The 22,897-nt window shown below is 39.5% G+C and overlaps 1 protein-coding gene across 3 annotated transcripts in view; it reads right to left on the bottom strand.

Annotated features, from left to right (window-relative positions):
• Positions 1-22,897, bottom strand: part of arfgef3 (ARFGEF family member 3) — a 191,655-nt gene that overhangs the window by 124,033 nt on the left and 44,725 nt on the right. For 2 of the 3 annotated variants that reach the window (XM_039738235.1, XM_039738236.1), the window contains exon 5: positions 13,855-13,923. In XM_039738235.1, coding sequence (XP_039594169.1) covers positions 13,855-13,923 — 69 coding nt within the window. Of the gene's footprint in view, positions 1-3,883; positions 4,022-13,854; positions 13,924-22,897 lie in introns of all 3 variants that reach the window. The other variant, XM_039738234.1, reaches the window with a different exon arrangement.

Genomic DNA, 22,897 nt, shown 5'->3' with positions numbered 1-22,897 from the left:
AAATACACACAGAATTAGCATTTGTAATGTTCTGTTAGTATTGGTTTTGTGAACTGGCCACTACGTCTCATCTTAGGTTGAGGTGGGGCTCAACAATTCTGTCCGGGGCTTTGATATCTGCAGTGAGACCCCAATATGGGAGACACTCAACATACATGGGAATGAGGAGAGGAAAGGAAAAACAAAAAGTAATCCGAAGTCATGCTCCTGTAGGGTACACAAGCACACAAATCAATTGAGACCACCATTAGCATTTTTAACAAGTCTGTGCATTCACACTGAGTTACATCTAATGTATGAAATCTGGTATCTAATTACACTTATTATTTGAACTAGTAGTCGCAGGTGATCATTGATGAATAGAAGAAGGTGGTCAAGAATGGACTCCTAATCTCAGTGTTATGCATTGACTCAGCAACTACAATTTAATCGATAACTATAGCAAACTACGTTCTCATCTCCTTCTTTAGCAAAAGTCCATGGTATAGTTATCATTGTTTGGACCAACATCCACAAAAGCAGGTACTCATAAGATCCTATGCTCCTTCTCATTCCCTCAGATCTGCTAATGGATGGTATCAGGTGATATCACCACTGTATGGCATCAAATCACAATTAAGAATCTCTTCATGTGTAACTCCTAACTGGTAAAATGAACTAACCACCTCCATCCAACCTGCAGACTCCCTTCGTTGTGTTTAAGAGGAATTTGAAGACTCACTTCTTCTGTGAACATCTTTCTAATTGATAACAGTTTTGATGCAAGGTCCTTGGTAGCTAAGAAGAGAGAAACTAGTCTTGTGGTGTTCTGTTTGGTTTGGAGTTCTTCACTTGTGACGGTTAATATATTATAACTTTGTCCTGTTACACTTGTTTGAAAAGAAGTCCCCAGACTGATGTTCACTGGATTATGCTGACCTCTTTTGTAAGTCACTTTGGAGAAAAGCATCTGCAATGTGAGTAAAAATAAATCCCCGAGTTCCTATACCACACTTGTTTGAGTCTTCAAGGGTTTTCTTGTAGACAATCTAAATTACCTAGAGATTCTGGACTGGTATGAGAGAGAGAGTGTTTGTGTGTGTGTTTGTGTTTGGGCTGCTGTCCAATTCAGGTTTCATTTCTGGTTTGCCCCTAAGGCTGCTGGGACAGATGTCAACCCACTGCATGTCTTTATTGGATTAAGCAGGTTTGGGAATGTTAAATTATGTAAGTAGATGTATTAACTTAACTTTTTTTCTTTAAAAGACTACATTATCTAAAAATATATATTTTTAATCTGTTACTTATATAAAGTGCAGTTTATAGTGAAGGCCAAGAGAATTTTTTAATTTTATGTTTTCTTGTAAAACAAGGGTAAAGTTTCTGAAATAATAAATATCTATAGAGAACAATGCTGGTCAACAGCAAACAATATTGAAAGCACCTATAAAAACAATGTCATGGTACTCATTTCACACAGTTTTAAGTCAAGTCATCAAGTCATATGCTCACAACATCCCAAACACATGTACTTTTTACTAAAATATCAGTAAATAAGCAATGTTTGGAAAACAGTGTTGTGAACTAAGATGAAACATGCTAAGGCATGACCGAGTACTTGAATTTAATGACACGCCATCTTGTCATTCATTGGTCATGAGACCAGCCCAATAACAGCTCATTCATTGGCTAACTTTGCAAGTAACGTAATATCACTGGTGCAATGTTCACTGAGACACACGTACAATAACAGATTAAAAGTTAAAGAAGAGCGAGCGGAAACATTCAGAAGAGAATCTGCTTACTTATGCATAACAAGATGCTTGAACAATAAGAAGGTCAATTCTCCTGCATAGTTTCACAGACTGACGGTAAATAATCCCAAAGTACTCCAGTTGTTAATATGAATGTAAGTGAAATGACAGGACTCGGGTTTACAGTTCAAATGCTTATTCACATTTGAGCGTTTTCCATTTTTGTTCATGACATCATTTTCCAGAAGTGGTTAACTTAACATTATTTTGGTAAAAATACGTGTGTTTGGGACATTATAAGTGTACAACAGGATGATCCGAGTACAACAGAAGGTTAAAAGTTAAAGAAGATCGAATGCAAAGCATCGGGAAGAAGACTCTACCTCATGTTTGTGCATAATCAAGATGCTTGATCAAGAAGGAGGTCAATTCTCCTGCATAGTTTCACAGACTGACGGTAAATAATCCCAAAGTACTCCAGTTGGTTATATGAATATAAATGGAGTGACACGAGTCGGGTCTACAGTTCGAATGCTCATTCACATTTGAGAGTTTTCCATTTTCATGGAATCATTTTCCAGTTGTGGCTAATTTAACATTATTTTGGTAAGAAAACAAATATGGGTTTGGGACATTAAAAGTGTACAACTGGATGACATGATGTGTGGATTATGTGACATGAGTAACAGGAGATTTCTTCATGTTTGGTTTTATGTTGTGGTCCAGTGTTGATCTCTATAGTCACACATTCCACCAAAAACTTTGTTATTACCATTCTGCATGAAAACGTGGAATTGAAACTTTCTCTCGGCCATCACTACAAACTACTGTACATGAGATAAGTAATAAAATGATTCAGGGTGAGGTAATACATGTTTTTAATATAGAGGACTGGATGATTAATCAAAAGGCAAACTAAGGTCAGAACCAAAAGTTAATCTTTCAAACAAACTGAAAACACAATCAAAAATCAGTATTCAGAAACGAGAGCAAAAGATTTGAAAAAACTGTGTACTCAACAGGAACAAAAAAGTTTTGAAAGATTTGAGCATTAAGTACAATCTGTAAAGCTCTGACAGAAACGTTTGGAGAACCTTTAAACTGTGATTCCCATGATGTCACACGTGGCGCACGATCTGTGGAATTGTGGGAGAATGGTATGATTATGTGAGACGCCAAACACCCTGAAACTGTGGTGCTATAGGAAATGAAATGGTGTTGCATCATAATGAGAAAAATCTTAAACTTTCTTAATTCATACTACAAACAAAAACTAATGAGAAAAATCATGATCCTCGAGTTCTAAAATTCCTAGATCAAGACATAGACTAGACTTTCCATCTAGGAAATCCCATAAAATCTTCAGAAAGATACAGATCACAACAAGTAATCTAAAAAAGTATTTTTATATAATTTGCTATTTTAGCTTAATGTACTTAATTAATTGGCTTACTTATGGTACTCCCTTTGACTAATATTTTATATTTAAACAACCATGCAAAAAATATTTGAATTTCCCTTCTTACATTATGATTTGATCAGAGAAGTGCAGCCCCATCCAGGGATATACTTGTAGGCCCATCAAAGCATATGTCCAACAGCATCATACAATAAATCAGAGGGGATTACCCTGGACCATCATTAGGCTCAGTCCAATTTTGGTACCAAAATGGATATTTACTGTATATAGAAATCTGGCCAAGGATCAATGTTGCATTGTATGTGTTTCTTATTAAAAGACGACAATGGAAAGACAGACAGGATGTTACCATCATTTCTCATTTCAGATGTTCTCTCTGCTCATAAACTGGATAATTAATGTTTGCTTTGCTTAATGTAATTTAAGCCCCCTGACGCAGTATGGTGACTTGTTATTTTCCGTCAATAAAGATGCCCGCTGTTCAACATTTAAAAGCATGCAGACTGCTTAGGGATCAACTGCATACTGGAAATACAGACATGACATTTAGTGCTGGGAACCATGGAGACAAATTAGGAGATGTGACGGTTTCAAGCCAGGAAGGACTGCTCTTTTTTCAGATGTAAGTGCAGATTTAAATGAAGGATTACTCAGCAGACTGAGACAAGGTAGATTACTGCTTAGCCACCCACACAGCCTGAGTCAGAGGTCTGAACACAGCCAACAGTACCTTGTGAGAATTAGAGGTCTCAAGGTGGGCAGCAGCAACAAATGCACGGTGGAGCAAGGAGCTCAGTATCTGGGAAATGGAGGCCTTTATGATTTCATGCAATCGGGGATATCCAGGCACATAACAAGCCAGGCAGAGCTAAAAAAGTACATGAGGATGAAGCATGTAAGGAGAGATGCTCATGGGGTGAACAGCACCATACAATGCCAATCATGTTTATAGTGGGGCCTCAGTTATCTGGCATCTTCATTAAGCTCTTCAATAATTTTGGACTAATTAAACCTTTGGTTTTTTTTAATGAGACAAATTGTGCTCCTCTGTATTGTCATGTCAATTAATGTTTATATGGACAGCGACTTTCAGAATTAATTTATTGGCCAGGTACATTACGAATTTGTCTTGAAAGTATTGGTGCAACTTACAAGTACAACACAGAATACAAATGATAATATATAAAATGATAAAATATGATGCAGCATTCAAGGGCAATCCAAAAATAGAGTGATAAAGTAGGATTGAAATGTTCAGGTGGGAAAGTGTGCAGGTATACATACATATTGAGTGAAAGCTCAGACCCAACTGGACAGAATAACTGCACGGTTTAGGTAACGTGTCCTCTTAGCTTTCACTGCCCAACACCTTGGGGGAGTTGGATCAACAATGATCTTTGTGGCCTGCTTCGATACCCTTGGACCCATACAGGACCTGAATGCGAGTTAAGTTAAAGCCTATAATGTTTTCACAGGATTTGACGATGCGCTGCAGATTGGCCTTAGCCTAAACACAGGCAGCACCAAACCAGACAATTAAAGATGAGGTCAGAAGGGGCTCAATGAAGGCTGTGTGGAACTGGACTAATATTGCTAGAGGGAGATTGAACTTGCTCAGCCAATGCAAAAACAACATTCTCTGATGGGCTTTCTTAAAAATACATGTGATGCTACTGTCCCACTTAAGCTTTTGTGACAGCACAGTGCCCAGAAACTTAAACAACTCTGTCATGCCAGTGGCTGAGTCATTTACACCAACTGATGGGTTAGCATGTGACTGTTTCATGTAAGCATCATCATAAAATCTTAAATAGTACAGTGCCTTTCATTGAAACTCACATTTAAGAGTGCTCCACATAGCAAAGTCAAGTCAAGTTGGGGAGCATGCACTGGTACGGTGGGTTGCCGCACCCACTACACAGCAAAACAACTCGGGATCCCGGTTTGCCACCCCCCAGGCAGACATGCGGTCCAGTCCCACCCTCCAGAAATGACCCTCTATCTGCCACAGCCAGGTGTTACGTGGGCGACCCCATAGCCTGGTCTAGCCACACTGGTCCCCAACAATGAGGATCTTACGAGCCGGATCACCCTCGGGGAAATGTGCCACATGGCCGTTGTGCCATAACTGACGCTCCCTCACAGTGCAGGTAATGTGCCTCATTCGGGACTCCATGAGCAACCGCTCATTCGACACAAAGTCAATCCAACGGTACCCAAGGATTTTCTAGAGAGACACAGTACCAAAGTAGTCCAGTCTTCGTCTCAGGTCACTGGATAGCGTCCATGTCTCATAACCATATAGCAAGACAGGAAGCACCAGGACTCTAAAAATTTGGACCTTCGCCCATTTGCATAAATATCGGGAACACAACACACCCCTTTCCAGTGACCGTATGACCCCAGCCCCCCCATGCTCTCCCAATCTGTCTACTGACTTTACAGGAAGAGTCACCAGAGACATGAATGTCACTGCCAGGTCATTAAAGGCATGGATCTTGGCTTTTATCAGGACACTAGCAAGCCCAGACACTCAGACTCCTCACTCAGTCTCTTGAGCACCCCAATCAGAGCCACCATTGACTCCGCAAAGATCACAGCATCGTCAGTAAAGTCAAGATCCGTGAATCTTTCCTCACCAACAGATGCCCCACAGCCGCTGGACCCTATGACCTTGCCCAACACCCAGTCCATGCAAGCATTGAACTGAGTAGAAGCAGAACACACCCCTGACAAACCCCAGAATCAACTGGGAAAAACGCAGAGGTCCTCCCTCCACTCTGCACAGCACTCACAGTACCAGTGTACAGGCCAGCCATGATATCCAGCAACCTCGAGGGGATCCTGCGAACCCTCAGGATGTCCCACAGGGCAGCTCGATCAACTGAGTCGAACTCTTTGTGAAAATCGACAAAGGCTCAGCTTTGAACAACTGCTCAAAGTAGCCAGGCAAGTGGGTCACAACTGCAGTGGTATCCATAAGGACCATTCTCTCAGCCGCCCTGACTGCAACTCTCCGATGAACAGACTCAGATGTGCGTAATGGTTCTATTCCTCTGTAAGCAGGATGTGGGTAGCTAGACCACAGATGGTGTGTCACTTGCTCACAGATTCATCTAACAAACGCCTTTTTATTTGCCCTAAGAGCCCTCGCAAACCGTCCTTCTCAGTTCCTGGTACAGACCAGAGTGGCCATTGAGCCATGCACTGCGACTCCTCTCGATGATATCCAGGGTGCCCTGCGAGATGAAACACCTCCTTCTGGGAAAACCGATAACACCAACACAACCCTTAGCAACCTTCAGGGTCTTGTCACGGAAGGTCTCCCACATCACATTAGGATCGGCAGTTGTACCCAAATCCGAAAGTTCCTCACACAAACTGCATTCAAAATCATTAGAAAAGATTAGATTAGAAAAGATTTTTTTTTTTCACACAGCAAATAAAGATAATATTTCATAAGGAACAACATGGTGCATTTGTCAGCCATTACATAACACTTGGTATGTCTCCTTTATACCAATGTCAATATGACGGCATAACTGTGACTGTGACAGCCAAGTCAGAACTTTTCTTTCATTTTCTCTTGCTTTATAGTCATAGGTCTGGTCCCATTACTAAACAGAGCAGACTGCAACAATCCCAGTGAAATGAAACAATTTCTATGGCAGTTATTGTTGGACATACAGTAGCTCAAACTGTTTCTGAAGGATATGGGGAATAGAACTGGACAAAACTGGATCAAAAACAAAAGCCTGGAGGTTCTAACAAAACAAATGTGATGGAATGTGTAAGTCGAGCATAGCTCTCAGCATTCAGGGTGGATACCTCGGACACAGCTTGTTCTAAAATGTTCGATCTTTGCTGGGATGCAACTATCCTGTAGCTTTACAATACACAAAAAAAACATAATTTCCCAACATTTTTTATAATTGCTGTAAAAAAAAGCCAGGCATGTCACATTTACTGACTGCATGCTGAACTTCCAGCACAGTTCTGCTCACACCTTTTTGTGACAGCCCAAAGCATGCTGTCTGATGACCCCTCATACAGCGCTGGCTACAACAGGTATGACGAGTTCTGCTTTTTTTTGTTTGTTTTTTCTCCCCCATTCTGATGTGGTACAAGACTTCAGACACACAAACATCTTTTATGTTGGTAAGGTCCACAACACTGGCGTTCTTTATTCATCGCCATTGCATTCCATGTATTGTACTTCTGGATGAGCATACATTGGTTGTCAGCTCTCATGCGCACAGAGCCCACCACTGCGACTAAAAACAAAATCAAACCAGTTAGAATTTGTCAATACAAGTAGTGGACTAGCTGGAATGACTTGAAGGGCATGTCACAGGACTTATTTTCCACAGACTCAAGCATCAACTTTTCTCAGTGCTTTGAAGATTGTAAAATCAGAATCTGAATTTAACTGGTTGACTAATTTTTGATGTGTCTAAATCTTGTGATGCCAGGTAACTGAGATACAACTAAAACATGATGAAAACTTCCATGTTCATCAGTTGTGACAACACAATCAAGCATATAAACACACAAAACTTTTTGATCAGGCCTGTGTTCAGAAAATGTGACACGGTATCCCACAAGGTGGGAAAATTCAGTTTGTTTAATTCAATATCTCAGCTGCCATGCCATAAAATCATGGTGCCATTAAATAACAATATGTAATATATAATTCAATTTGATTGTTTCATTTGTCTGAAACACCATCCCACGATCACAAAAAGATCACAGCAATAGAGAAGGTCGTGGCCAAGGCTTCTGGTCAGAATTTGTGGATATTTGTCTGATAGGAAAGGCACTTTATAAAACTAAATGGACATAAATCGGAAGTGCAGTTACTGTTGGTGGTGGTGCTGGGGATTTAGGTGGCTGGAAACAGATTCCACTGTAGATGGTTGTTGGAACTGGGTTATTGTGTGTGTTAATAGATGAGGTTTTAAGGAAAATATGGAGTCCTCTACCAGCTAATGGTCAGATGACTGCTATGAACAGGATTACTATGCACAGCACCAAGAGAAATATGCATAAGATTAGTGGTGGGGGAAACAGAATAAGGATAGATAGATAGATAGATAGATAGATAGATAGATAGATAGATAGATAGATAGATAGATAGATAGATAGATAGATAGATAGATAGATAGATAGATAGATAGATAGATAGATAACTTTATTTGTAAATTTGGCAATATGAGTTGGCGGGATTTGGATCAAAAGAAAGTATTGAATTGGAACTTGGGATGAGTGTTAGTGGATAAACCTGGAGTCCAGTGATAGATAATGATCAGGCAGTAATAGATTTGGTGAGAGTTTTGGTGTGCAGGGAAATGTTTCATGGAAGATGAATTTCTCTGCAGGTATAGATTGGCCAGTTTGTAGATTTTCTAATATCAGCTCTACATGAGATTTTGTTTAGAAGATGTTGGAAGTTACCAGGGGTATTAGGTGATTAGCCTAATGTTTTATGGAAGATAGGTTCAGTGCAGGTGGAGATTCCATGATTATAGGTATCTACTTAGATACAGGTATGAGATGTAAGTAGAAGAATATTGGTGTTTTGAAAGTCATAAGTTCAAGCATATATTGGTGGTTAGGATGTTTGGGGTGGATGGTGAAGAAGGCATAGAAATGAAATAAATCCTGAGTTGTGATGATGGGGTAGCTAAACTAGCTACTTTGAAGTAGGCCAAAAATGGGTGAACACAAAGTAGCAAAAAAAAAAAAGGTTGATAGAATGTTTGGTACAGGGAAAAAGATGACATGTTAACTCTAGATTTATTTGGGGATCATAACTTTTGCCCCATTCCATTACAGTGTTAATGTAAGCTGCTGAGAACATAAGAAATGACTTTAGTATCTTACTGCCTGAATCCTGAACCAGAGGACCAACATGTTGTGATCTTCTCATAGTGCACCAATGAAGCACCAATACAGAGAATATAATTACAGGTACTGGATCATAGGACAGATTGTTCACAAACTGCTAAACCCTTATAAAAGAAAGGGAACTGAAGGACCAGTCGTGCACTTGCACAACTCTAAAATGTTCACAGTAATTAAAGACTTAAAGCCAAACAAGAATCTGCTGAAGGACTCTCTCAGTGTAACCAAGTAACAAAAAAAGCCGAAGCACTCTTTCAATTATTGACGTGCACTCTGCAGGGTCATTAGGTGACTATCTCTTTCTTTGTAATTGTCACATTATCTGAAGTCAGTCCATTAAAAGGTAATAAATACAGAAAAAATAATATCCTTACCTGAATGTTAGAAGAAGGTCAGAGTCATCCCAACAAGAGTAGCAGGGTAAAAGTAAAAGGGGAAAAGACACAGAACTAAGCACATGATGCTAACTGCTGGGTTTCATGAGAAAATATTTTGTTATTCATTTACAGTGTATATAATATTTCAAAGTTTATATTTGCTTAATGTTACAAATTGAACATTGTATTTGTTATAACACATAATAGAATATTATTGCTTCATAGGTACATACTTAGTTCTTTATATGTTTATGTCTTTACAATGTTTTTTTAGTAGTAACATATTGTCTATAACATTATTGATCATGTATTACCATCTTGTATGACAAAGATATATACTGACATAGGATTCCACTAGTGTTATTGTAAACTTTATATGCACATAACTGCACACAGTAAATAGCCCAATATTTAAAGAATACCGTTTTAACACTGATTTTTGGTCATAGATTTATACTATATGGATAATTGTCTGTCTGTCTATAACATACAAGCATAAGGAAAAAGCTCTAAGAAGGTAAGACATGGGGGAGAAAGAGGAAAGTGTAACACAGTCTTTAACCTTTCCTTCCTCCTTAAGCTTTAGAATGGAGGAAAATTCCAACAAAACAGCGTGAGGTCATTTCCTCCTGACTCCCAGAATTCCCACTACGGTCTAGATGGCATTTAGGGTGAATTCCCACCAGAAGTCATCATTAATAAATCAACCATGGTAGAGGGCCGTACCAAGCCTTAAAGGAAGCGTACCTTTGTTATGGACTGATGCTCCTTATTGTTGTGTTTATTTTCACTTCTAAAACTGAAACAGCCATCACCAAATTAAATGGGGTCACCCTGAACATCCCCAACTCTTCATCGGTATTCTGTTTATCCTATTACTGTCTCTCTCTCACTCTGTCATACAGTGCCCTCCAGAGGAGGAGCAGAGGAGTAAATCAGGGAGAATGTCTCTTTGTCCCACTGATTAAAATTACAAATCAAAAATTCCAACATGACTAAAGTGCACATTGCAGACTTTTATTTAAGTGGATTTTCATAGATTTCAGTCACAACACTTTTTCTACAGGGTCCCCCCCCATTTCAGGGCACCATAATGTTTGGACACAGCAATGGCAGGTAGTGTGTTTTAAATCCTTTGTTGCATATCCTCTGTGCATGCAATGACGGCTTGAAGTCTGAGAGTCATAGACATCAGCAGGTACTGAGGATCTTCTCTGGTGATGCTCTTCCAAGCCTCTCATGTAGCCATCTTCAGCTCCTGCTTGTTTTAAGGAGCTTGTCCCCTTAAGTTTTCTTTTCAGCATATGGAAGATCTGCTCAATTGGATTTAATCCGGGGACCAGTTTGGCTATTCAAGAATTTCCCATTTTTATGCTTTGAAAAACACCATGCTGCCTCAAGCAGTATGTTTGGATTATTATCTTGTTGTAGAATGAAGCCCCACGCAATGAGTTTGGAGGCATCTACTGGACCTCATGCAGATCAGACGTTTCTCTACACCTCAGAATTAATTGTGCCGCTGCCATCAGCAGTTCCATCGTCAATGAAGAGAAGTGTGCCAGGACCTGTGGCAGCCATACATGCCCAAGCCATAACACCCCCAGCACTGTGTTTAACAGATTAGGTGGTCTGCTTTAGATCTTGGGCAGTTCCTTTCGGTCTCCACACTTTGTTCTTGCAATCACTCAGATCAGGTTCACCTTTGTGTTGTTGTTTGTCCACAAAAGCTTTTCTCAGAATTCTACAGGCTCTTTGAACTCCTTTTTCACAAACTGTAATCTGGCTATCCTGTTTTAGTGGTTTTCATCTTGCTGTGTCTCCTGTATTTCTGTTCAAGAAGTATTCTGCTGATAGTCTTCTCTGACACACACACACATCGGCTCCCTGAAGACAGTGTATGATCTGTCACACAGGCATTTGGGGCGTTTATTTCTGTCATCAGCAGTGGAGGTCTTCTTGGCCTGCCAGTCCCTTTGTAATTACTAAGCTCACCAGTGTGTTCTTTCTTCTTCATGATATTCCAGACAGTTGATTTCAGTCATCCTAAGGTTTTACTGATGTCTCAAATGGTTTGATTCTTGTTTGTGAGCCATATAATGCCTTCTTTGACTTTATTGGCACAGCTCGTGTCCTCATGTTGAACAATGGCTATTGCAGACTGCAAAAGGTAGAAGCAAGCCGCAGTATCTTATGAAGCAATGAAACCCACCTGATGAACCACAAACACCAGTGAAGCCAATTGTTCTAAACATTATGATGCCCTGAAATGGGGAGGCTGTGTAGAAAAAGTGTTGTCATTTTTACATGTTGTGAGCAAAATGTGTGTATTGTACACTTTAATCGCAAAGTCTGAACTGTTTGACTTGTGATTTTAAACTGTGCAGCACAGGGGTAAATCAAGAAAAAGGGGTCTTTGTCCCAAACATTATGGAGGGTACTGTGTATGTACACGCACATGCACACATTCTTAAAACTAAGAAATTCTATTCATGACAGCCAAAGCCTATCGCTGACGTTGGTCTTTTCCAGGGCCCATTCACAAATACCACTACACTGGCACTCACAATGGGACCAGTTTTGAGCCAATTGATGTTTACATGGATGCTACCTTTCACTGTGAGCACCACCATAAAGTGTTTTAAAAACAGTCAGTCTTTAAGCAGCATAGCACCTTTCATACGGCTTGCATATAAAAGTGCTGAACACAGCAAAAAAGGATAACATTTCACAAATAATCAAATGATTAATTTGGGAGATATAGCATCACATAACACTCTCAGATCCTATCAATTTCAATTTACTCTTGAGCTTCAGGTGCAAAGTAGAAATCATCTCCACGCAGATAATGGCCAGCCGGAACAGTGGAATCCCTGAGGTTACAGTGCTAAACACTTCACTATCATGCCCCCCAGTATACAGTTTATTTTTTTTTCAATCCGTTTATTAAGAAGTGTTAAGACCATTCATAGTCTCACATCAAAACAGAACAAAATGAAACTACACTAAGTCATTTATTAACCTGTGTAATCCTGAACAGAGTCACAGTGGTCTGCTGAAGCCTATCCCAGCTAGCACAGGGCGCAAAATAGGAACAAACCCTGCACAGGACGCCAGTACATCACAGGCCAAATCCACACACACACAAATACATCTAAACCACACACTGGATGCCAATTTAGTGTCGTCAATCCAGCTAACCTGCGTGTCTTTTTTTTTTTTTTTCTTTATTAATTTTATTACAATCCATACATAGCAATCAAGTTTTTACAAAAAAAAAAACAATTATGCTAAGAACAGATCGATCCCCACCCCTGAGAGAGAGAGCAAGCAAAACGGCGTAAAATTTAAGGCTTGTAAACATACCTAAATTAATAAATTCTCTGTGCTTTATAAACTTATTTTAAAATATTACTGATTAGATCCTGCCATGTTTTGAAAAAAGTCTGTACAGATCCTCTAACTGAGTAGATAGATAGATAGATAGATAGATAGATAGATAGATAGATAGATAGATAGATAGATAGATAGATAGATATTTTTAATCCCAAGGGGAAATTCACATAATCCAGCAGCTTGAGAATTCACCGGAAAGAGTACACTTTTATTCAGATTAATTCTGAGACCAGACAGCTTTTGAAATTCTGCGATTCTGTGAATAACCTGCATGTCTTTGGACTGTGGGAGGAAACTGGAGCACCCAGAGGAATCCCACGCAGACATGGGGAGAACATGCAAACTCCATGCAGGAGGAAACCTGGGATGTGAGCCCGGGTCTCCTTACTTAGTGGTGGCAGCATCACCGTACCACCTACTAGACTAAGTAAAATTTAAATACATCAGTCCTTATTCTGTATAGTATATTCTGAGACATTTAAAATGACAAAAATTGAAATTCAAATTCCACCCAGAGGGGTAAACAACATTATACAAAGTTATTGTCTGTCTGTTATACCTTCACTGTTATCACTCATTAATATTGTTCCTTCTCGGTATGCTGCTACTGGAGTATTTGAATTTCCCCTTGGCATTAATAAAGTATCTATCTATCTATAAAACTGGTTGATCATTTTGTCAAAAAATATATCCAATTAAAAATAACAACTTAATATAATAGTGATGTTAGGATGTAGTAAAAGCACCTAATAATATAACTGTATACTTTTCTTATAAATAGAAAGAAGCTATCTAATAGGTTCAATTTTTATTTTTTCCTCCAGTGTTCATGCAAAATTCTGCTCACTTTTCAGATAAATGTGTACTTAAGCACAGGCTTTCCTGAAATGGAATGGCCATGTCAGATTCTGCCTCTTGCAGGTCTATTACAAGCACTTTTGTCTTCAGAGCTACCAAGGAATTTGGCCTTGAGAAGCTCTGCCGAGTCTTTCCATTGGGCTTTCCATTATAACTAGAAATGGCTTACCTCAGCAATTTTCAGAATGGAGTCCCCATTAATCTCAAAGGCTGAAGAGTATGTTATGCACAACAAAACCTTAAGGAAAGAGAAGAAAAAAATAATTAAAAGAATAAAAGCATGTGAGCCTGGCTTGAACTTTGAGCAAAAGGATAATTTATAATGTGTTCAATGACAGGCGGTAAACTGAAGCTGCAACCCCCCTTTCTCTTTATCACACTTCAGGCATAATGCTGGGTGAGGATGTTCATCCATTTTAAATTATTACATGTTTAAATATGCACAATATAAAATACATGTCTACAGTACATCTCCCTAAATAAAAAATCTATTCATATGATATTAAGTAACACAAGATGTTAAGTAACACATGCCTTTTAAACAAATTCAACTTTACCCTGCCTTTCCTGTTGATGGAGAGTTCAAAATGCTCTTGACAACTGAGAAACTTGAGGTTGAAGGGAGCATTTATGGACCGGGAAAAAATTGATTGTGCAGACATGGCTGCCTTCCAGAATTAAATGTCAGGAGGCTATGGGCCCTCAGGTTAAGTGTTAAGCAGCCGATGCTCACTCTTAAAAGTGACAGGGTCATTGAAAAATGGCTTCTGGCAGGGAATAATCTGGAGGCTCTCCAGACCACAGCTGTACGCACTGAAGGAAAAGACAAAACGGCCCGACACTCAGCACTCATGTGTTTAATATTGCTGGGCTGTGTAGTTCTGTTACTCATTTTGTTGTACTTGTGATGAAGGTAAGCTTAACAATGACAGTAGGGGTTGTGAGAGATCTTTAACTCAGCGTAGATGGTTCATCATAAGTAACTGAAGGGCAAGTGTGCAGGGCTATGAAAAGTATTCAGGCCCCTTCACTTTTTTCACATTTTGTTATGTTGCAGATTTATGCCAGATTCATTTAAATATTTCCCGTCATTAAGCAACGCACACAAAACACATAGAACATTGCAGAAAAATTGAAACTTGAGCATAAGCAATGGAAAATAAAAGTAAATAAGATTAATACTGTAGCGACGGCACCAAGCGCCACATTGGATGTATTTTCTGCTCTTTACATAGCTCTTTGATTTGGCTCACTAATCTTTAAAAGGACTGCTTGCCTTTCACCGTACTAGTTAAAAAAGCACGAGACTTTGCAGGCTTTCCATTTATATAGGCACCCGTGTCACTGATGATGGAATGCCAGTTTATACATGGGTGACTCATCCCTGGCTGATGTAACTTGTCAGTGCTGTTACAATACATGCAAAAAATAAATAAATAAATAAACAAAGATGACATAAAACATGAATCTGAATCCTAGCCAGTGGAGGAGCCCTGCCTGAACCATGACAGGAAGCATTATATTGTGGGGTTCTTTTTCAGTGGCAGTAACTGGGAGATTAGTCAGGGTCAAGGGAAAGATGAATGGAGCAAAGTGCAGATACCCTCACTTCCAACCAGACAATAACCCTAAACACAAAGCAGGGGTCTGAATACTCTCTAATGGCACTGTAGGCTTTAGTTCTGTGTGACTCTGTAATGAAGGTGGGGCCAGAAAATAGATTTATGTTTCACTATTATCATACAAGGAAACGCTTCACAGGAAATTAGAAAGACATACACGGGGGGTGCAGTACACACAAATGCTGTCTATGAATTGAAGGATTAGAGGGCCCACCCTCCATTTTATGAAAAAAACACCACCTGTTGTATTCATGTGCTGCATGCAATATGAGAATGCCCTCCAAGCAGATAGTTCCCAGTGGGACAATTGGAGAAAACAATGCTACTGTTCTGACCAGATCAGGGGCCTCATGTATAAACGGTGCGTACGCACAGAAATGTTGCGTAAGAACTTTTCCACATTCAAATTGCGATGTATAAAACCTACACTTGGCGTAAAGCCACGCACTTTTCCACGGTACCTCATACCTTGTCGTACGCAAGTTCTCCGCTCGGTTTTGCAGACTGGCGGCACCCAGCGTCAAAGCAATGCTACTGTTCCTGTGTGGTTACTCATTATTTTCATGATGCGGCTTTATAAATACAGTGAAACTAACCGCATATTGTTTATTAGTGTAATGCATCTGATTGTAATTAACTCTTAACAATATAATGGTAGAGGGAACAGCCATAGTATTCCAAATACCATAACTGCTTTAGCTTCTTCTTCTTCTTCTTCTTTCAGCTCCTCCCATTAGGAGTTGCCACAGCGGATCATCTTTTTCCATATTTCTCTCACTGCACCACTCAGAGTATTTATATCACTGTATCTGAGTGTGAATCACAGCAGCAGCTGATCGGAAAGAGAATTATCGGTATACAGCTTTAATAACACGCTGTCTCAGCCACTGCAAAACGTTTTAAAGCCTTTCCTGTACGGACCTCGCGGTTCAGAAACAGTTTAATCCCAAGAACTTTAAATGCAGTCAATCAATTGCACCTTGTAGAACTGTTTGTACTTATAAGTACAATCACCCCACTGTAAACTTGCACTACAGTTATAATATCTCACAACCTGGGCCACTTTATAAAGCATGTATTTACATATGATGACGATATCATTTTTAAGGTGAAATGCAGCAAAATATGTTTGTTAAATTATACACATAAAACTTTAACTTCATTTAAATAATCTATATTCTTCACTGGGAGTGTCGTTAAGGATAGAATAATTAAACATGTACTACGAAGATATTTCAATGTTCTTTAAACGTTTTGAAGAATCGGCGCTAAGCTTACAGATGGCTTAACGTCTATTACAGAGCTGATTGTGTGGCGATCGGTTACTTGGGGAAAGAAAAGCACTGACTGCAGTGACGGCTACGGCAATATATATTGAATATAAAACAGAAAGATAAAATAACAACACAGCAAAAACGCAGCACAAATTTCGGCAAAAGTTAAATGCTTGTGTCATGAGCACGAGGCGGCTAGTGTCTGCAACAGACGTGGCCATCCACCGTGCATGACATTGGCGGGCGAAGGAGCCACCGATTCTTCCTCTGCCCAGTGCCACCACAAGCCTAGAGCCGCCCCTGAGTACTGCTGCAATAAATTATTTCATTGAAGTGAAACCATGTTTAATAACGTGCTTTAACTCCTATCATCATGAAAATGACATCACGTATACATCTCAGTATTTTAGTTATTCAGAGAGCTGTAATATCACTAATGTAATGAACTCTGTGTCCAGTTGGAGGAAGAGAGCCGGTTTAAAAAGCAAGTAGTGATTCACACACATACGAGTAGAAGATCAAATACAAAACAAAGCATTTAACGTGCTACTTTAATTACGATGTGATTTGAGAAACTGGTTAATTAAACGATTTTAAGATGAAGTTTATGATGTTCTACTTTAATGACAAAATAAACTACGTGATTAAAGTGGAAATGTCGAGATTGAAGTTGACATTTCGTGCTTTTTCCCCACCGTGTGCCTTTTTTCTCTGTACCCTAATAAGCTTTCATATGACACTCAGACAGTGGGCTACAACTCGGCTTTTCACGGCGACTTTGATATGTGACTTCTTTTTTACTTCCGGCACTGTGCGATTTTGTGAATGTGAGCTTTCAAGTTTCTCCAACACGCTATATCACTCGATCAACTTCCTTTTGTTGATTATACCACGGTTTATTTGAACAAATAGTATGTTTTTCCTTTGCCTCCACTTGGTATTCGCTGAAATTCTTATATTTCCCCCCGTGCTTTTCCCATTGTCTTTTCACAGAAGGCTGCGCTTAAGGGCGATTTATATTGATTTGCATATTCAAAGAGGCGTAATTCTGGGAGGAGTTGGGGCGTAACATAAAGCGCGTGCACGAGCGTTAGTTTTCACGCTGATCAGGATTTATGTAGCAGAAGAACGTGGAAGTTGGGAGTACGCACAGATTCCTGCATCTGGATTTTTCTGTGCGTAAGCACATTTCGGCTTTTGTGCTTACGCCATGTTATAGTGCCAGTTCTACGCACAGCGTTATACATGAGGCCCCAGGAGATTGAGTGAAAGCCTTGGGCTACTGCATGAACACACTACTATGCTTTCGTTTAAAAACAAAGACATTTGGGCCTCACGTATAAAGCCTTGTGTAGAATTCAACTAAAACATAGCATACGGACAAAACTAAAAATGTGCGTACACACAAAAAAATTCAGATGCATAAAATTGTGCGTAAGCAAAGTTCCACACACTTTCCCTTTATATATCCCAATGAATGTGAATTTTAGCTCACGTGCACGTGCCTACAATCCCACCCCAACTCCTCCTTCACATATCTGAAAATGCAAATAAATATAAATAACTTCTTTCATTCAATGTTTTGTTAAAAGACAATGGCAAAAGCATGTGTAAAAAAAAAAAAAAAAAGAATTTCAGCGAATGCTCAGTAAAGTGGAGGCAAGGAAAAACATTATTTGGTGACTTAAGCAGTGGTATAAGCAACAAAAAGAATTTGATGTAGTGTCACAGCATGGCTCAAAAGGTCAAGTTCAGCGCCCTAAATAAAAAAAGAAGTGGTCAGTTATCAAAGTTGACGTGAAAAGGCAAATGTCTGAGTTTCATGCAGAAGCGTATTAGAGCCACAGAGAAGAAAAAGAATAGGGACACAGTGAAAAAGAAAAGGTCTGTGTCGAGATTAAATTCAAAATGTTGACTTTAATCTCATAATTTCCACTTTAATCTTGCATCTTATTTTGTTACTAAAGTCATAAATTTCATCTTAACATCAATGTTTAATTTACTGGTTTCTGAAATTCCATGGTAACTAAAGTAATAAGTTAAATACTTTGTATTCTAAGTGTTCCAAACCCAGTCATTAATCGCTACATGCTTCTTAAATGGGCTTTCTCCTTCGCCATCAGTAGCGTGCAGGCAGTGATCACCACACATAATACATTACATTAATGATCATACAGTTCTCTGAACATTTCAAAATACTAAGATGTATACTTGATATCATTTTCATGATGAAATGCATTAAAGCATGTATTAAACATGTGGGAGCACTGTGGTACAGCAGTAGCGATGAGCTGCAGCCACATCCAGGGATTGTTCCTGCCTCCCGCAAGGAGCTTGGTGGGACACGCATGACTCTGGATGGAATCATTTAATGCAGCAGCAATGTGTCTGTCAAAGGTACCAACTCCTGTCCTTACGTTTCTTTCTCCACGTTAAATTATTCCACCTATCTAGGGGTGGGGATCGATCTGTTCTTAGCATAATTCTTTTTTTTTGTAAAAACTTGATTGCTATGTATTGATTGTAATAAAATTAATAAATAATAAAAAAAAAAAAATTATTCCACCTATCCATCCAGTGTCACACCAGTCCTACCCAGAATAGAGTGCAAGGCAGGAACAATTCCTGGACGGGGCACCAGCTCGTTGCTACTGCTGCGGCACTGTGTCCCCACATGGTTAATTATTAATATTACACATTATTTAAATTAAGTTAAAAATGTATCTGTAAAATGTAATATACATACTTTAATGGATTTCATCATAAAAATGATATCAAGTATAAATCCTAGTATTCTAACAGCACTCAGTTCCAAGAAGATAGCTCTTGGAAATCTAAATTCACTTAGAAGCCAGTCATCATCTGTCAATATGCACTCTCTTCTAATTCTTTCATTTGCTATGTAAATGATCTGTAAATAATATGAAATTAATTTCAGTGTATTTGATAAAATCCCCGTCATGGATCCGGAACTAAAAAAGAAAGGTAAATGACACAGAAATGGTAGCACTCCTTTGAAGCTGGGTGTCACCCATTTGCAAAACCGAGCAGAAACATACATACACATGGTGTGAGGCTATTATGAAAATATGCATGGTTTTTTGCGAAGTTTAGTTTTAATACATCTCGAAGTGTGTGTGGAAACGGGCATACGCAACATTTTTGTGTTTACGCACTATTTATACATGAGGCCCGTCTGTCTCAATTTCTACCTTTTATGAACATTACCCCAATGTTTTTTAACCCTTGAAAAAAGACACTTTTGAAAATACTCTCCAGAACCTATGATAGTCCTGGTCGGTTCCACACTCCATTGTTGCTTCTGGGAGCCACTTGAACCTGGAACTGCCGATAATGTACACAAGGATGAGCCATGACAAGTGAGGACACACACCATCAGCAAAGAGTTGGTGCCAGTGCTTGGGGTTTAATTTAAAAAAACAAACAAAGTATCCAAAAATGCAGTGCTTTAATTCTTAAATAATCCACAAAATGATATGAAAAGTGGAGGTTAAATCCAATAAAAAACGAGGTTAAAATCCCAGGCAGAATCTGTCCTTTAAAAACTTTCCTGAACTACAGTGCCTGCTTTCTAAAGACTGACGTCTCCTCTGCTCTCCCCAAATGGGATCTCTGCAGCCAGCGGAGACATCCACCAACAGACACAGTCAACCATAACACAGCTCAAGTCCCTTGGCACTCAGTGAGGCATCACGCTGAGCCGTGCTCCATCTCCTGTCTGCCACCACAGCACAGCCTTAAGGTGGGAACGCTGGTTCTCCATATTTTCAGATCACTCAGCAGGAGCAAACCCTGCCCCTTCAAGTGCTTGCCATGCACTGCAATCAGGGGCTGTGCTTCCAACTGCTTTTTTCCATTCCACTGTCACAGGATCCTCTTCGATCTTGCTTCTTTCTTATCCTTTCTCTTGTATCTTCCTTTAACCTCCACTCTCTTCCACTTCTCTCTTTCTACCCTTTATAGCCCCGATTGGGTGCAGGCGCTGTCCCCCACTTACACCGAGGTGTGAATGAAACACTTAACCAATGCACTTGCACGTGAATAGATAATCAGTCAAGTACCCCAATCAACCTTGGAGCGCTGTGAGCACGTTCACATGTGCACCTGCACCCTCCTGGACCCTGCAACCTCCAGGACTCCTGATTACTTTACTTTGCTACGCACTTCTCTTACTGAACAGCCTTACACTTTTGAAAACAGGCACAGTATTGCAGTGTGGATGAGTGAAAGAGAGTTTTAAAAAAAACAGAATCTAATCGCCTTGTCGTTTATGGTGTACAGCCTTCCCTGATTGGATCCTGATCAGTACAATGTCTCATGCCCTGATGGGTCACCTTCATGGAAGAGAAAACGTATTTTAACCTAGCAGACGTAGAGGAGTTCCATGGCGCTTGTTGTGTCTAAATTGCATTTTGCACAATTTGAGTGCAGCATACATGTGCAAAAGGCAAACAATTTACAAGTTGCTACGGTTTTGTGATAAACCCATGGCCGGTGGCATCACTGTCATATGCATTTTTGGTCATTTTATTGTGGACAGAGATACTTTTGTAAATGACGTAAAAGCACTAGTTTTTGTTTAAAAACGTTTTTAACTGAAAACATAAGTCTACGTGGAAGTCAATATCTGAAAAATCAGAAAGTCAATAACAATGCCAAGGTGCTACACAGATACATAACCAGAGAGGACTGAGAAAGTTCAAAATTACAAATCGGAAATGAATACCAAAACGAAAATGCTAAGAAAATTCATGGTCATAAATACATGCTAGATTCATAACCCATAAATTCAGAACACCACCACACTCCTTATTCATGGATGGCTTAACAACAACATTTATTTATATAGCACATTTTCATACAAATAATGTAGCTCAAAGTGCTTTACATGATGAAGAAAAGAGAAATAAAAGACAAAGTAAGGATTAGAATAAGACGACACTAATTAACATAGAATAGGAGTAAGGTCCGATGGCCAGGGAGGACAGAAAAAACAAAAAAACAAAAAAAAAAAACTCCAGATGGCTGGAGAGAAAAAATAAAATCTGCAGGGGTTCCAGGCCACAGGACCACCCAGTCGAATTCCACCTAACATAAATGAAACAGTCCTCTTTGTATTTAGGGAATTTAGGGTATTAAGGCTTGTAGCATCGGCTTTTAAAGATCCAACAACTGTGTATAGCATTGTAGACAATGGAACCACAGCATCTACGATTAACAAAAGTTTAAAACATAGTAATAAAAATTATGAAAAAAATATGTACAAACAATAATTTGCAAAACTATGTATATGAGATGAATCTCTTGTGTTCAAAAATAACAAACAATACCCCCCCCCAAACAAAAAAATGCACAACATGCAAAAATAAAAAAAACATCTGAATTAGCCAAGTTCTCACTTCACTCAATAACATAAATTAAAAAAAAACAAGCAGGTCAACCAAAAATGCTATTGTTGTGATCACATTGTACTTGGAGTGATGCGATACATGCTTAATGTACTTAGCTGTGTTTTTTTTTTTTCACAATATATATTTTTTTTTATTGGTATCATTTGAAGAAAACAACATTCCATACAATCATGAGAAACTTAACAAACCGTATTTCAACCTTCTGATTACATCTTGTCTGAAGAAGGGGCCTGAGTAGCCTTGAAAGCTTATATATTGTGTTGCAGACAACCGGGGACCTTGCCCTACCGGGATGCCTGGAGAATAGAAGGACCGGGAGAGGGGCAATATCTTCCCTGGGGCACAACAGGGCAACCCCCCTGGATTACATCAGGATCCGCCTGGATAATCTCAGAGCCCTAGATAGCAGCACTTCCGCCACACCAGGAAGTACTGCCAGAAAAGGAACCAAATGCACTTGGAGTGCTTCTGAGTGCCCATGCAGCACATCCGCCGCACCAGGAGGTGCTGCAGGAAGTTCATCAGGGCGCACCTGGAGCACATCCGGGTGCAACATAAAAGGGGCCGTCTCATTCCATTGGGGGAGCCGGAAGTCAGGAGGCAGAGGATGGAGCTTGGAGGTGGAGGAGTGAGGGTGGCAGAGAAGAAGGAAAGAAAAGACTGTGAGCAATAGTGCTGGTGGGTTGTATACTGTGTGTGAGGTGCAAAGGACTGTGTAGTGAGAAAACGAAATAAAAACGTGTGTTTGGACTTCTGTGTGTCCTGGTGTCTGAATGTTTCTGGGCTTCTTTCACAATTGTAATCTTTTTAGTTAGCCAATAAAAGGTGTCATTTTGTTTGACTTCTCTCTATAGTCATAATGGCTAACACGGTACAACACCCTA

Source organism: Polypterus senegalus, chromosome 16 (genome assembly GCF_016835505.1).
Source record: "Polypterus senegalus isolate Bchr_013 chromosome 16, ASM1683550v1, whole genome shotgun sequence".
In the NCBI taxonomy this organism is placed as follows: Eukaryota; Metazoa; Chordata; class Cladistia; order Polypteriformes; family Polypteridae; genus Polypterus; species Polypterus senegalus.
Note: the sequence above shows the minus strand (reverse complement) of the source record. Positions and strands in the feature narration are given on the sequence as shown.